At 37.3% G+C, this 16,512-nt stretch overlaps 1 protein-coding gene across 6 annotated transcripts in view; it reads left to right on the top strand.

The window, feature by feature from the left end:
* The first annotated feature begins 754 nt into the window (after window positions 1–754).
* The window catches only part of RC3H2 (ring finger and CCCH-type domains 2), a 50,716-nt gene continuing 34,958 nt past the window's right edge, over window positions 755–16,512 (top strand). For 2 of the 6 annotated variants that reach the window (XM_070452393.1, XM_070452394.1), the window contains exons 1-4: window positions 755–1,086; window positions 7,591–7,888; window positions 10,441–10,558; window positions 13,200–13,490. In XM_070452393.1, coding sequence (XP_070308494.1) covers window positions 7,658–7,888; window positions 10,441–10,558; window positions 13,200–13,490 — 640 coding nt within the window. In that variant the 5' untranslated portion in view covers window positions 755–1,086; window positions 7,591–7,657. The remainder of the gene's footprint in view (window positions 1,087–7,590; window positions 7,889–10,440; window positions 10,559–13,199; window positions 13,491–16,512) is intronic. The other 4 variants (XM_070452396.1, XM_070452399.1, XM_070452388.1 and 1 more) reach the window with 3 other exon arrangements.

The following is a 16,512-nucleotide window of genomic DNA, read 5'->3' as shown; positions in this document are numbered from 1 at the left end:
CTTGAGTTTAATTAAAATTCACGGCCATTTTCTTAATTTCTGTTTTTCAGTTTCTCAACAGTAAGAGTACACTGTATCTGCCTTTTAGGAATATTTTGATGAGCACATGAAACAAAATAGATTAAAATTTTTATTACCTAACTCAGGACCTGCCACATGGTATTAATGCCACAGGTCCATTAATGTTATTTCCCTGAACTCTATTCCCAGCCTGCTTCTTCATCTATAAAAACAATAAATTCTACCTTACAGTTTACCACGAACAAATGCTTCAACAAATATTTGAGATAGTAATGCCAGAATCTGATTGAATTTTGACTTCTGCCAGCTTCTGAAGGATTCAGAATTCTCTTGTTTAAAAAAAGAGATAAGGTGTTATGCTAGGCAAACGAATGCTTGTTTTTATTTTTTAAATAGGGAGCTTGCTTGAGACTTCGGTGCAGGGCCTGAGAGATTCAGTGAGCATTTGATTATGGGAGAGTGAGTACAATATAATATAGATGCATCAGATTATGCTCAATCCATACCACACCTTCCACAAGGTGAGTCAGACTGTGGCTCAAAGCAGAGTCTAGAGGCTCGCTTGAGGCGCATATGAATGTGCAGGGAGTTTCCCATCAACCCCTTCGGCTCGCCAGGTCTCCTAACAACACCTCCCACAGTCCTCCAGGGTTCCCTCGTCACGTGATAGGGGTGGTTCAGTCGAAGAGAGGAAAGCGGATGCGCAGTCCAGGTGGCGGGGGTTGCTACTCTTCTCTTCCATTTCCCAAACTCCCGGTCATGCGTGGTCTCGCGTGAGGTGGGCAGTATCTTCTCGCGAGAGCTAGGTCGGGATCCCTCCAGGTCCGCCTCCGTGGTGAGGAGGGGGAGGAGAAGAAGGAGGCGGAGGCGGAGGGAGGAGGAGGAGGCCCCGTCGCGGCCTCCGCCGCCGCCAACGGGGCTGTCCCTGTAGCTCCCGATGGAGTTTGAGGCCGTGAAGCCGCCGCCGAGCTCTGCCCCGGCGAGACGAGGCGCCTCCGTCGCCGAGCCGCGCGGTCGCGGGGCTCCCGGGAGCGGCCCTTAGCGACCCCGCCCGGGCCCCCTCAGGTAGGGCGGGGGCGGGCACGATGCGGCTCGGGCCCCAGCCTGGGTCCTCGGTCCCTGGCGGCCGGGCGGGAGACTGGTCTCAACCCGTGGCCTCTTGTGTTGTTGTCTCCGGTGCTCCGAGGGTTGGGAACTGAGGGCCGCACCTGACACCCGGACGGGGCCCGGAGTCCCTGGCCGGAGGAGGCCCCTCGCCCCGGTAGGGCTTTTCAGTACCGAGCGCCTGGCGCAAATGGCCACCTCCCGTCGACACCGGCCGGGGGGACGCTTCAGCCCCAAAAGAACCCATCCAAGCAAAGGGCAGGCTTCCCTCCCTTTTCTACACCAGTTAGTACGAGCGGGGTTGAAGGGGGGTCCTCTAAACCAAGTCCTCTCCTAGCTTTTCGGCTCTCTGCCCTGCGGCTTCCCGAGATGCAGGGATGGTGGAAGCGACTGAGTGTTAAATAGGGACCCCGGCCAAACAATGCCCTGGGAGGGCTTAACCTCCTGGGAGGTTGAGGGCCGGACCTGAGTGGTTGCGGAGTGGTGGTGACGGAGCAATGGCATGAAACAGCCAGAGAATTCTGCTATGGTTTTCTTCTTTCCCTCTTTCATTTTTCCTTCTTGGGGGAGCCTCTTAAGGAGACTCTTCCACCATCTTAGAAGAATGGTAGAAAGCATCTTTGTTTCTCAGAAGCAGCTTTACTTTTCTGTGTTCTCAGCTTTCAGGAAGGGAGAAGATGGGGGTAGGTAGCTGTCATTTCCATCCTTGGAACCACAGAACAGTTTACGATACCGGCAGACAGAACCTTGACATCAAAATAGTCTCAAGTAATCACTGACATAAAGTAGATCTCGTTTCATGATTCCTACCCTTCTTTTTTTAAAAAATAACCACCTAGGTTCCCTTTTAATTCCTACTCTCCCCTTGGCTAGGCCCCTTTTTAATTCCTATTCTCCTCCCACTAGCTGTGATTAGAATGACTGTATCCCAAATAAAGTGTTTAAGTAATCTTTTTTTTTTTTTTCCAGTTTTTGTATTTGTCAAACTTTTAAGTTCCGGTAGGAACTTTTGATTAACCTGAGAAAGTTAATGTTGCTACACTAAATTGATATACTCAAAAGCAGAGAAAGAAATATTTTAGTTCGCTTTTGTGTAGCCTGTTTATAGTTAAGCATATAAAATTTAGTTGTGGGTTCTTGAAACAGTAAGACGAGTTCATGGATTTTTTCAAATCTGTCGAAAGAGCTACACCACTGTTCTAGCATAACATCCTTTTCTTATGTTGTTTACTTCCACATTCAGTTCTTGAAGAAGTCGATACCATTATATCCTGTCAAAGACCATCTTTCAGTATTGCCGTTTTTGTTGATTTGGAAATTGACGTTTTCCAAATTTTGAGAGTTTGAGAAATAGCTGGAAGGATAAAACGTTAAACATATATTTTAGGCGTGTTTAGAAAAAGCAGATGTTATAATTCAAATTGGCACCTATTTGAGAATTTAATTGCAGTCATGTTCATTAGTGGATTCGTTGAGTTATTCTTGATCTGTTATTACTGTTGGGTTACCCTGACATGTAAAACTTATGTCCTTTGTTCATATGTTTTAATTATTTCACTTTGTGCTTTTGTAATTTGCTGTGTATTCCAGTTTGAGGAAAAAAAAAAATTCTTTTGGGAGGGAAAGCATTTTTGTTTCCCCAGAATTTTATATTCAGGAATACAGCTTCCACATTATATGCAATATCAAAGATCAGATCTCATACAATCAGATCTCATTATAATAAGTATTTGTTTATTGTTTTGTTTGAAATAGATTGAAATTTCATTTTCTGTTGATGGGAAAATGGAAGCACGTAGTAAAATAAAGCTAGCCGAAAATTTAAAATAATGTTGTAAACCTAGCCTCATAAATGTTAAGTAACATTTTTATGATCCTCAAGTTTTTTAGTTTTATGAAAACCTTCATAAGTGTAGATATCGCTTTAATCTCACATTTTTGATAAAAGTTAGTTTTGATTATTACTTTGTAAGTACTCTAGAGTTGCACTGTCCAGTACTAGCCAATAGCTACATGTGGCACTTGAACACTTGAAATGTGGCTGGTGTGAATTGAGATGTGCCATAAATGTAAAATACATGTTAGGTTTTGAGACTTGGTCCAAAAAAATAAAAATAATTTATAATTTCTTACAATGACTACATGTTGAAATGATATTTTGGATAAATTGGGTTAAATAAATTATCATTAAAATTAATTTCACGTGTTTTTCACTGCCTTATTGTGGCTACTAGATATTTTAAGTTACTTGTGATTCACATTGTATTTCTACTGGACAGTGCTGTTCTAGAGTATCCCTACTTTTCCAAGAAATAAATCATCTGAATAGAAGTAGACATATGAAAGCCAAAAGTTTCCTGGTAGATTATCTTCTTATAATCAGAATAACCAAAAGGCTAAAGACTTTGATGATGTGATGGATGAAGTTATCCAGTGGTCATTGTTTAATAGGCATAAGTGAGTAAGTTCTGTCTCAAGAAAGTATTTTTCAGGTTGTCATGACTAAAGTAGTAAAACTTTATTGGTTATATTAATTAAAATAGAAAATTATCCCTTTACTATTCTAATAGAAGGCATTGAAAGTGAAATGTCATACTGATTAAAAAACTGAGTTCAACAACATAGTGGATTTTAGAAATAAAACTTGGGTCATGTCTTTTCTAACATACACTAAAGCACATATAATAGCAGTCTTTAAAATGGTAATTCATTTCCTTTTTTCCAGTCCTTGTTGTATGTTTGAATGCTGAGTTTTAGAGCTTAGAGATTATTTTCATTGGTTTTGTTAGTTTTATAGAGTAAGATCTAAATTGTACCTATGATGCTTTAAATAAAATTTTTTAAGTCCAGAACTACTGTTCTTAAGGTTTCTGAATTGAGAAGTGCTGTTACAGTCCATTAAAGTAGCTTAAATTTCTCACATGGGTGAACTAAAATGAAAACAATGAATGTTTTAATTAACAGACCTGAGCCCTAATGTTTACATCTTCATAAAGAGAAATGTAAAATGCTTTATTTTTTTATTATACAGTAGTAAATGAGGCATAAACCTTAACCTGGTATTTTAAAATCAAGTTTCATAGACCTGGACTACTTGCATAATGTCATGGTAGACTAGTAACAGAAAATGAAAGTACTTAGCTGATTAGCAGTTTGCTTTTAATAAAGCAATTTCTAATTTGCATCATGTAAGAGATGTCTATTACTCTTCCTTTTTTATGAGTTTGTATTCATAGCAAGGAACTTATAGCCTGAAAACTTCAGTAAAAATCTGTTTAAGGTCTCTCTTAGTGTTTCTCACTCTTAGGCTTTATCTTGTTGTTCTTCAGTTTTAGTAACTGAAATTACTTAATACAAATAGTTTAATTTGAATTTAACTTGTTTTTCTTAAGTAGTCCCTTTATATATCTAGAGGTATGGGCTTTTAAAGCTATTTTATCTCAATTTGAGGTGTTTGGGCAGTATCTTTAGGCTGGATACTTACTTCACTATTACATATGAATGTTATTAGAAATTTAAATTTCTGCAGATTCAAAAAATTGCTATGTATGTCTTGTCATGATTCATTTAAATACTTTTAAAAAATAAATTATAAAAACAGGCTCTTTTCATTTTTGATAATTACAAAAATATTTTCTAGGTAGACATTTACTAAGTGCTTTTGAAAGGAATGAAAAGTCAATTTTGTCATCACTAAACATTTTAGTGTTTTAGACAAAATTTTGTCTATTGTAATCAAGGCATCTAGAATATATTTACAGTGGTACTAAGGAAAAACATTTTAAAAGGTCAAATCATTTCTTAAGGAAAGTTCAGTTTTAATTTTTCTGTCAGAAAGTTAGAATCTGACACATAACAGAAGGAGAATTTGGCATATTTTTTTCTTTTTCTTTCAAAGATATTAGTTTGATTTCTACTAGAAATTAAATTTCTCAGTATTAATTATATGAAAACATCTGGTGTTCTTAAACCTAGTAACACATATGGGATATTATAAAGTGTATTCTGGAATAATTTGAAACCTTCAAAATTAGGAGGTGAAAATATGCAAGATAGCATTTTTATGTTCAGTTCAAACTTAATGGCTTTTCATCCCTCACTGATTAACTTTAATGTAAAGCATTTCAGGATAATCTTGGAAAACTAAATAAGGAAAGAGTATTTGCTGCTAGTTTCCTATTACCCAGTGGCCCATGATACCCTCACCCACAGAATTAGCATTTCCAAACAGGTGGCCATTATGAAAAAAATAGATGCAGTGTCTTGCTTTGATAAACATTTTATCAGTTCAAGTTATTAGCTAGATTAGGACTCTCAGTACTAGATTTAACATAAAATTCATTGTTCCTTACAGGCCTTTTCCTTGTACAATTCCACAGTCCAGAACACTGAACATTAAAAACGTTGAATAGTTTGAAGGTGTGATGTGTTCACCTGCTTAGTCCTCATCTCTAAAGTTAAAAGCAAGCTGTTTTTAAGGTTGATGACATTCATAGATGTGGAAATGTGAGAGTGTAATGTGTAAAATAAAGTAAATATAACTTGCATGATTTGGCTAGTTTGAAAATAAAGTTATTAGATACTTTACATTGGAGCTGTTTGAGGAAAAGTTTGTGTAGGGTGATTTTTACTCAGCAACTTCAGTCTTTCATTTTTACCAAGATACATTTTAAAACCTTAGTTTTTGTGAACATAAAAGGCACAATAAAGGTTAATAGAATACTTCATTTGGGTGTGGGGTTGTTTGAGAATCAGTTACATACTTTTTTATCCTGAATCTTCCTACATTTTTAAGCATATAATTTCTGTGGTACTCATATATTTGTGTTGGTAAACATTCTTATGAAATAAAAGTCTTGGCTGTTTAATTGCCCTAAATACCTAGATTTCTTGTTCACCAGAAAGCCTCTGTTAGACTTATGTTAAACTTAAGTTAAACTTAAGTTTTGAATTGGAAGATGCAGAAAATTGGTGAATGTAGTGTTCAAGTTAGATATCTAAAGATTTTAAATTACATGTTTTGATACTGAATATTTTAGTTTATTAAAAGTTACAGAGCACTTTAATCTTAGGAATAAGAAAAGAATCACTGTCATTTTTTCCCCATGTACCTTTTAATCATATGCATATATAAAGATAGAAATTTATGCAGTTGACCCTTGAATAATGTTGGGATTAATCCACATATAAATTATATTTGTCCGTCCTATCCGTGGTTCCTCTGCATCTGTGGATTTAGTCAATGACGTACCATGTAGTACTGAGTCTTTACCGTTGAAAAATACCTATGTGTAAGTGGACCTGGGTAGTTCAAGCCTGTGTTGTTCAAGGGTCAACTGTATTTTGCTGTTTTTCTATTTAGAATTATCAAATAAGAATATTATTTTATTCTTCTACATCTTGCTTCTTGGACCTGATTGTTTTTGGTTTTGTGTGTGTGTGTGTGTGTATCACTGAATGGTATGTTTTGTCAAAAATACTATAGGGAACTACATTCAATTCACCAGGCTTCCCTGGTGGTTCATAGATGGTAACGTGTCTGCCTGCAGTGTGGGAGACCCGGGTTTGATCCCTGGGTTGGGAAGATCCCCTGGAGAAGGAAATGGCAACCCATTCCAGTATTCTTGCCTGAAAAATTCTATAGATGACAGAGCCTGGTAGGCTACAGTCCATGGGGTAGCAAAGAGTCAGACATGACTGAGCCACTTCACTTCACTTTCAATTCAAGATTTGTCATTTCTTCTTTTCTTTCCTATTTTTTTTTTTATAATTTGGTACTATTACTTTAAGGTTAGCATTATTCTTTCATTTGTGCACAAACAACTCTGTCATTACAGTTTTCTTTCATACTTTTTTAGTGCCTTAGCCTCATAGTGACGTCCTTACCAGAGAGTTCCTCTTTTGTGAAGCTGCCAACTTGAATCCTCCACTGATTTGGTCATTAAGGTGGCAAAGCTGTTCCTTCACTCCTGATTCATTGTGATTTTGTTTGGATCAATACTTCCAAAGTTCACTAACTCTTGGATCATAATACATTTGGTGGTAGTAGATATCCAAGGGAAACACTTAAAAAAATTAATTCTAAAAATGAAATTGTAAAAATTCTAAAAAATTCTAAAATTGTAAAATTTCATTTTTACAAAATGAAATTATAAAAGTGAAATTGTATGAATAGTTAATCTGCTTATTTGACGTGGTCATTAAGAAAAATACATGGAAGCTTTCATGAGCAACTGATATAAATATGTTTAGTTGAAAGGAACACTGTTAGGATATTGTTTCTAGCCACAGAGTTTTCAGAAATTTAATTAATCCAGCAAATAGATGTAAAGAAAAGATGTTAAAAGTGTATAGAATTATTCAGAAGTGTTCTACATTTTGAAGCTTGATGGTTGACTTAAGCAGTTAACCCTTGAAAGGTGAATGATGAGTATGTGGTTAATTCTTACTTTTGTCCATTTCCAGCTTACAAAACACTACACAGCAAAATAATGATCTGCTAGACTGCTAACCCGAGCATCCAGCTTCCACAATGCCTGTGCAGGCAGCTCAATGGACAGAATTTCTGTCCTGTCCAATCTGCTATAATGAATTTGATGAGAACGTGCACAAACCCATCAGTTTAGGTTGTTCACACACTGTTTGCAAGACCTGCTTGAATAAACTTCACCGAAAAGCTTGTCCTTTTGACCAGACTGCCATCAACACAGACATTGATGTGCTTCCTGTCAACTTCGCACTTCTCCAGTTGGTTGGAGCCCAGGTAACCTTTCAAGATTTTACTTATTTGATATACATAATAATAGAACTTTGTTCATTAGGGGATACAAAGTATGATTCGGGATATTCAAGGCATAAAAAATACTCCACATTTGCATTATTCTGCAAATGATTTTCTTTAGATAATGTCATAAATCTTTATGCAAAACTAGAAATTCCATTTAGTTATATATGTCTTTGTATTCACTACTGTGGTCAAAACTTATGTTTTTAAGTGATTTTGGTGGGTAAGAAACATTTTTGTATAAGCATGTATAAGTATTTAGTCATTAGGTGATATGAAAAGAAATATAATCAAAGCTTTAGCTGGAGATCGACCATCTAGATAAAACCCTTAAGTGGAGGTTTTTTGATGTTCCTTAAAACTTCGCCTGATTTTTAGGATGATATTATAATAAGAAAATAGATCTATGTAGGTATATGTACATATATAAGATGTATATATAGAAAACTAATTTCTAGAGTGTCAGTAACAAATTGTGCAGTTTCTGCTTTTGTGCATATGCTATAAAAAATAACATTTCTTATTTATCATTTTACTGAATCAGCAAGACCCTAGATTTATAAAAATTTCTATTTAATAAGGGCCTTCTTCATTTTAGGTATGCTGGTAAACAGTCCACATCTATTATTATCTTGTCATAGCTCTTCAGGTAGTTATCCCCATTTTACAGGTGAGGAGGAAGATGAAATTCTGTACATCATGTACTACATATTTTAATACTACAATTTTAGTACTACATATGAAAGCAAGAAAGTAAGGATTTTTCTGATTAATCACTTCTTAGAAAATTCAGTGAATTAGAATACTCCATTCTTTTAGTGTCTTGATATTTGAGGTTTTTCTTTTAAAGCAGTTTCTTTTCACTATTCATAATCCAGTTAGACTTTGTAAAATCAAGACAAATATATATTCAACAATGTGTCATAATTAGCAGTTTTTTTCTTAAGGGTGCATAAAATAATGGTGCCTCTTGCAGGCAGTGGCATCTTAGATCCAATAAATTACCACAGATTATTTGTAATAATACTAAGCTATCATTTAATTAGCATCTGCTATAGATCAGGTGGAGCTTCCCTGGTAAAGGATCCACCTGCAATTCAGAAGACCCGGCTCAATTCCTGGGTTGGGAAGTCCCCCTGGAGAAGGGATAGGCTACCCACTCCAGTATTCTTGGGCTTCCTTGGTGGCTCAATTGGTATCCACCTGCAATGTGGGAGACCTGGGTTCGATCCCTGGGTTGTGAAGATCCCCTGGAGGAGGGCATGGCAACCCACTCTAGTATTCTTGTCTGGAGGATCCCCATAGACAGAGGAGCCTGGCGGGCTGTAGTGCGTGGGGTTGCAAAGAGTTGGACATGAATGAGCTACTAAGCACATGGCACATAGGTCAGACACTGTGGTTTTCTTTTACTTAAACATGTTCTCTCAGTTGGTCCTTAAATTATTTTGCAGATCTTTACGTGACTTCCATTACCTTTTCAGCCTCAGCTCCTGCACTATCCTCAGTCTTTCTGCTTAAGCCACTCCAGCCTGCTAACCAGCTGTCACATACACCATACATATTCTCACCTGAGGGCTTTTGCTCTAAGTGCTGTTTTGCCTAAGATACTCACTTCTTTATTCAGATGTCATGATTCACAAGGAAACCTATCCTGACCACCCTTGTTCAAATTGTAGTCCCCCTCCAACACTCTCAAATCCCCCTTATCTTGGCTGTATAATTTTTGCTGATCATCTTCTATCATGCTATTTAATTATTTTTATTTATCAGCCATGTGTTCTCTTTACTAGAATGTAAGCTATGGCAAGAAATGTTTTGCCTGTTTTGCTCACTGATAGATGCCTAGTGCCTAGAACTGCTTGGCACGTGGTAAGCACTCCGTGAATATAAATACTTGTTGGATTAAACTGAGTTTTCATAATGGCACTATGAGATAGGGATTTTCATCTTCATATTTCAGGTAAAGAAACCATGACTTGGAACAGTTAAATAATTTATTAAAGATCACTTGTAGAAATTGCAGAGCTGCCCAGAATTTTACCCAAGCTTTGACCTTGCATTGAGAACAAGGTGGGACAGATCATAAAAAATATAGTAAGTTATATAGGAAGAAGGTGTTAAGGGGGGAAGTTCCCCCTTTTTTCCTACTTTTTATTTTGACATGCCTTTTTTTTTTAATTGCAGGAAGCAGTACACAGAGAACCTGTATGACTTTCTATAGCCTTTCCTAATGTTAGCACTTTTCTGAGTTATAGCATTGTTATCCCCAAGGAATAACATGGATACAGTACAATTAGTTACTGCCTTTTTTTCCCTCTCAGTAATTCACCGAATCCGTACTGTTAAGTATGATATCCTTGGTTCTTAGAAAGCAGTTTGGCTAGGTACTTGGCTTTAATTTTACTTAAACTTGTTTGATGTATTGTGTCTGTATTAGAAGTTTATACTCACCAAGATTATCATCAAATGTAAAGTTAACAGTTGCATGAATTAGATGAATGTATTTCTTCAGGTTTTTTTTTTGTTTTTAGGTACCAGATCATCAGTCAGTAAAGTTAAGTAATTTAGGTGAGAACAAACACTATGAGGTTGCAAAGAAATGTGTTGAAGATTTGGCGCTCTACTTAAAACCACTAAGTGGAGGTAAAGGTAAGTATTTTTATGGGTGAGTAGGCCTTGGTAATACATTAACTTTGAAATACTTGATGTTGATACCCTATTAAATAATTTTTAGTTTTGAAAAATGAGATTGCTTGGAGAGATCATGGACGTCGTTTTGATTGAGAACACTATACTATTTTCTGGAGATAATATTGCTATTAATTTAAGATTTCGTCAGATATGTTGAGATTTATACATTTTTTATATTAAACTAATGGTGCCATAGCAGAATTTTAGCTTTAATGAATCCTAAGACAATTTCATGTATTTATTCAGTCATTTATTAAATTTTATGGAGCACTTATAGTGGCTAGGGTCTTCCTGGACCTCATAGTCCATTGATTAGATGGGCAAAGAAGTGCAGTAAGTGCTGTGACAGAAATGGAATTCTGTCACTCCATCTTCAGTAACTGGCAAGTCATAGGTGCAATAAAAAGTTGAGTGAATGAATTAATCAAATATTTATTTTGAATGTGCTCTATGTTTTGCACTGTCGGATATTTTGGACATAGTGACTTCCTTGAGAAGTATATCCTATCTACCTCATTCATTCATGGAGCAGATACTTAAAGAGCATGTAGTCAGTACCAGGCACTTACTGAAAACATTTAGTAAAAATGTCTGCCCTTATAGCACTTACGTTTTGGAAAAAGAAAGTATAGTAAACAACAAGTATAGTAAAAACATTGCATAGTATGTTATAAATGATATTTGCTGTCGAAAGAAAACAATACAGTTAAATGGGTCAGAGATGTCAGAGTGAAAAAAAAAAGATGTCAGAGTGAGGGGAAAAGGGTGGGTTGCAATTTTAAACAAGGTGATTAGTATAGACCTTGTTAAGATGGTAGCTTCTGAACTTGAGATGAAAGAGATGAAGCGGTTAACCATGTAGGTTCCTGGGAAAAGACCGTTCCAGGCAGAGGAAATAGCAAAGTCCCCAAGACATGCCTATTATCTTCAAAAAACAACAACAGGAAAGTGTGCCTGGAGCAGAATGTGTGAGGGTATGGGGTAGATGAAAGCATTATGGGGTAGAAGAAAAATGGTGAGACCAGATGATGTACAGACTTGCAGCCCTTTTTAAAGTTGAGCTTTTATTCCGAGTGAAACTGGGGAATTACTCTAGAGTTTTGAGCAGAGGAGTGACATGATCTGACTAATGGTGAAATGGTCACCCTAGCTGCTCTGTTGAGAATTCAGTGCAGAAGGACAGGGTTGGGACCAGGTTATTGGTTAATAGGCTAATGGGACAGGGTTAGTAGCAGTGGAGGTAGTGGAAAGTAGACAGTCTGGATGATTTTTGAGGGTAGAGTCAGAAGGATTTCCTAAATTACTGGATGTGGGGCACGAGACAGAGAGCTGAGTCAAGTGTAATTCTTGAGTTTCGGGGCCTGAGCAGCTAGAAAGAGAAGTTACCATCAACTTAGACAAGGAGTTCTGTAGGTCAGTCAGGTTTAGGTAAGAAGATCAAGAGTTCAGTCTTAGTTATGTTGAATTTGGTTATATCAAGTCTTCACTCAGATGCTATTGGGTAACCAGTAAATGTATGTTAAGGAGTAGGTATAGGAGCTGTAATTTTGGGGAGTCATTAGCATAAATAGTATTTAAAGCAATAAGACTGATTGAGATTACATAAGTAGTGAGTATAGAAAACAATAACTGGGTCCTAGGCCGTTTAACATTAAGAAGTCAAGAAGAAAAGTTGAGATCAGCAAAGAAGACTGGAAAAGATGAAGGAAGGAAAAAATTAAGAGAAAGCGGTGTTCTGGAAGCCTGATAAAGAATGTTTTTAAAGAAGTTAGGAGTGATCTGTGTTGAGTGCTGTTGAAAGGTCAAATAAGATGAGGATTGAGAATTGACCACTGATGTAGCAAAGTGGAGGTAAGTCTTGTCATGAGGAACGGTTTTGGTCAAGTGATGGTTGCAAAAACTTGATTGCAGGTTTTAAAGATTGTAAAGCAAGGATTTGGAGATAGTGAATATAGGCAACACTAGAGGATTTGCTACAAAATGGAGGAAAGACATGGTGGAAAGGGGTGGTGGTAAAGGGATGAATGAAAAGATTTATTTTTAAGATGTATAAAATAACAGCATGCTCTTCTTACTGTATGTTGATGCAAATGATCAAGTAGAAAGGGAACAATTGATGTAGGAGAGAGGGAACAATTGCTGGAGCAGTATCTTTTAGTCAAAAAGGGAATTGGATTTAAGGTATTGTCCTGGAGCTATGTTATATATGTCTTGAATACAGTAAAACAGAACAAAAGTGTTGTTAATCGTTACTTTTAGATTTAACTTTTCATTTATTTATCTCCAAAATTATCTTCAGTGGTTTTAGTAAAGATGAAGAATAGACTTAAAAAAACCCAAATTGTTGTCTTTTGTGGGACACATATAACCCAGAGAAAAGAATACCCAAATAACATTTGAGGTAATTGAAAGTTAGATTCCAGTTACCGCAGAATAGTAATTAACAGGGACAGAACATTCATTGTCAAAAATGAAAGTACCTTATAAGGAACTCACTAGAAATTGTGGCTTAATAGTTGAATACTAGGTCTTTTTATTAAATAGATAATGAAATTGACTTTTTTAATTGAAAAAAACTGTAGTTTCCCTTTTCTTGAAGGTGTAGCTAGTTTGAACCAGAGTGCACTGAGCCGTCCAATGCAAAGGAAACTAGTGACACTTGTAAACTGTCAGCTGGTGGAGGAAGAAGGTCGTGTGAGAGCCATCCGAGCCGCCCGGTCGCTTGGAGAGAGGACGGTAACGGAGCTAATACTGCAGCACCAGAACCCTCAGCAGCTGTCTGCCAACCTGTGGGCTGCTGTCAGGGCTCGGGGATGCCAGTTTCTGGGGCCAGGTAAGATCGCTGTCTTACTGGCTGTCAGGGCTGGAGGGTGCCAGTTTCTAGGAGTAGGTAAGAATGCTCTGATTTATACATACAAATTTTAACATAATGAAAGATAAACTTTTTTTTTTTTAATTTTTATAATAACCACCCTACCTTGGGGTGCTTGACGTGTTTGTATTTGCCGCACTGGGTCTTCATTGCAGCACACAGGCTTTCTCTAGTTGCAGCATATGGGCTTTTCTTGTTGTGCAGCATGGGCTTAAGTTGCCCCACAGCATGTGGGATCTTAGTCCCCTTTTAGGGATCAAACCCATGTCTTCTGCACGGGAAGGTGGATTCTTAACCACTGGACTACCAGGGAAGTCCCAGCTAGTTTTTATTAATCATAACTTATATGATGAACAGTGCTATAGGATTTTTGAATAAATTTCTTGTCTAATTCTCAACAGTCTTTAAGTGACACAGATCCAACTTTACAAATTAGAAAACTGAATTAGAGAGAGGCCTGATATTGCACAGGTAGTAAGTAAAGGAAAAGTAAACTTTCTTTTTATGAAAAATATTAAAAGTTCATGATTGTCTTTAAAATTGGGGAACAGAAAAATTATTAGAAAAAATGAGAATCACCAGAGGATGTTTCTTTTTTTTTTTTTTTCTTTTTTCCATTTATTTTTATTAGTTGGAGGCTAATTACATCATTACAGTTTTTGTTATACATTGAAATGAATTAGCCGTGGATTTACATGTATTCCCCATCCCAGTCCCCCCTCCCACCTCCCTCTCCACCCGATCCCTCTGGGTCTTCCCAGTGCACCAGGCCCTAGCACTTGTCTCATGTACCCAACCTGGGCTGGTGATCTGTTTCACCCTAGATAATATAGATGTTGCAATGCTGTTCTCTTGAAACATCCCACCCTCGCCTTCTCCCAGAGTCCACAAGTCTGTTCTATACATGAGTCTCTTCTTCTGTTTTGCATATAGGGTTATTATTACCATATTTCTAAAGTCCATATATATGTGTTAGTATACTGTAATGGTCTTTATCTTTCTGGCTTACTTCGCTCTGTATAATGGGCTCCAGTTTCATCCATCTCATTAGAACTGATTCAAATGAATTCTTTTTAATGGCTGAGTAATATTCCATGGTGTATATGTACCACAGCTTCCTCATCCATTTGTCTGCTGATGGGCATCTGGGTTGCTTCCATGTCCTGGCTATTATAAACAGTGCTGTGATGAACATTGGGGTGCACGTGTCTCTTTCAGATCTGGTTTCCTTGGTGTGTATGCCCAGAAGTGGGATTGCTGGGTCATATGGCAGTTCTATTTCCAGCTTTTTAAGAAATCTCCACACTGTTTTCCATAGTGGCTGTACTAATTTGCATTCCCACCAACAGTGTAAGAGGGTTCCCTTTTCTCCACACCCTCTCCAGCATTTATTGCTTGTAGACTTTTGGATAGCAGCCAGAGGATGTTTCTTTTATAGTTACTATCAACTGCATTCTTTAAAAAAAAAAATCTTTACCTATACCCAGGTTATGAAGTACTTTTCTGTGATATCTTATTGTTTTACCTTTCTGATTTCGAACTATATAGGCTAGGAATAATTTATTTCTGTGAAGGAAACTTTTTAGGTGGCACTGGGACTACTGGATAGACATGTGGAAAAAGATAAAATTGGATGTATTTCTTTTTTTTGCATGAACGTATTTCTTACATTCCCTAGCTACATAAATTTTAAGTAGGTTAGAAATACTTATGATTAAAAAATAAATTATATAGGTAATAAAAACTTAAAACTCAACATTCAGAAAACTAAGATCTTGGCATCCAGTTCCATCACTTCATGATAGATAGATGGGGAAAAAGATGGAAACAGTGACAGACTTTATTTTCTTGGGCTCCAAAATCGCTGTGGAGGGTGACTGCAGCCATGAAATTAAAAGATGCTTGCTCCTTGTAAGAAAAGCTTTGACAAACCTAGACAGCGTATTGAAAATCAGAGACATCACTTAGCCGGCAAAGGTCCATATAGTCAAAGCTGTGGTTTTTCCAGTAGTGTATGGATGACTGTGAGAGTTGGACCATAAAGAAGACTGTGCACAAGAATTGATGCCTTCAAACATGGTACTGGAGAAGACTCTTGAGAGTCCTTGGACAGCAGGGAGATCAAACTAGTTAATCCTAAAGGAGATCAACCCTGAATTGGAAGGACTGATGCTGAAACTGAAACTCCAATACTTTGGCCACGTGATGAGAAGAGCCAACTCTGTGGAAAAGACCCTGATGCTGGGAAAGATTGAGGGCAGGAGGAGAATGGGATGACAGAGGATGAGATGGTTGGATGGCATCACCAACTCAGTGGACATGAGTTTGAGCAAACTCTAGGAGATGGTGAAGGACAGGGAAGCCTGATATGCTGCAGTCTGTGGGGTTGCAAAGAGTCAGGTGTAACGTGAGTGACTCAACAACAAGAAAAGTGAACATAAGAGTGAATTTCTTTATAACCTAGAAATAGGAAACACTCTTTTCTTTGACTCTGAATCCAGAAGCAATTACAGAAAAGATTGATATTTGACTATATAATTTTTTGAAATTATAATAAAGCCCCATAAGAAAACTAAAAAAAAAAAAGAGAAACTTGGGGAAATATTTATATAATATCACGTACAAGGGGCTTATATAACTAACACATAAGTGTGTTGTGCTTAGTTGCTCAGTCATGTCTGACTCTTTGCAACCCCATGGACCGTAGCCCGCCAGGCTCCTCTGTCCATGAGGATTATTCTCCAGTCAGGAATTCTGGAGTGGGTTGCCATGCTCTCCTTCAGGGGATGGGATCTTCCTGATCCAAGGGTTGATCCCAGGTCTTCTGTATTGCAGGCAGATTCTTTACCATCTGAGCCACCAGGAAAGCCCAATATATAATTAGGTACTTGTAAAAACTCAGAAGAAAAATACCAACAACCCAATTAAAAAATTGACAATCCTAGATTGTATTTACTAGTCATACTGTTATTGTTATTTTGAAGCCAATTAGGATACAGCATGGAAGTAGTTACATTAATGCCATCAGAAATGAAGATTT

This window comes from Odocoileus virginianus, chromosome 2 (assembly GCF_023699985.2).
Source record: "Odocoileus virginianus isolate 20LAN1187 ecotype Illinois chromosome 2, Ovbor_1.2, whole genome shotgun sequence".
NCBI classification, from domain to species: Eukaryota; Metazoa; Chordata; class Mammalia; order Artiodactyla; family Cervidae; genus Odocoileus; species Odocoileus virginianus.
The sequence above is the reverse complement of the archived record's forward strand: the minus strand, read 5'-3'. Positions and strand labels throughout refer to the sequence as shown.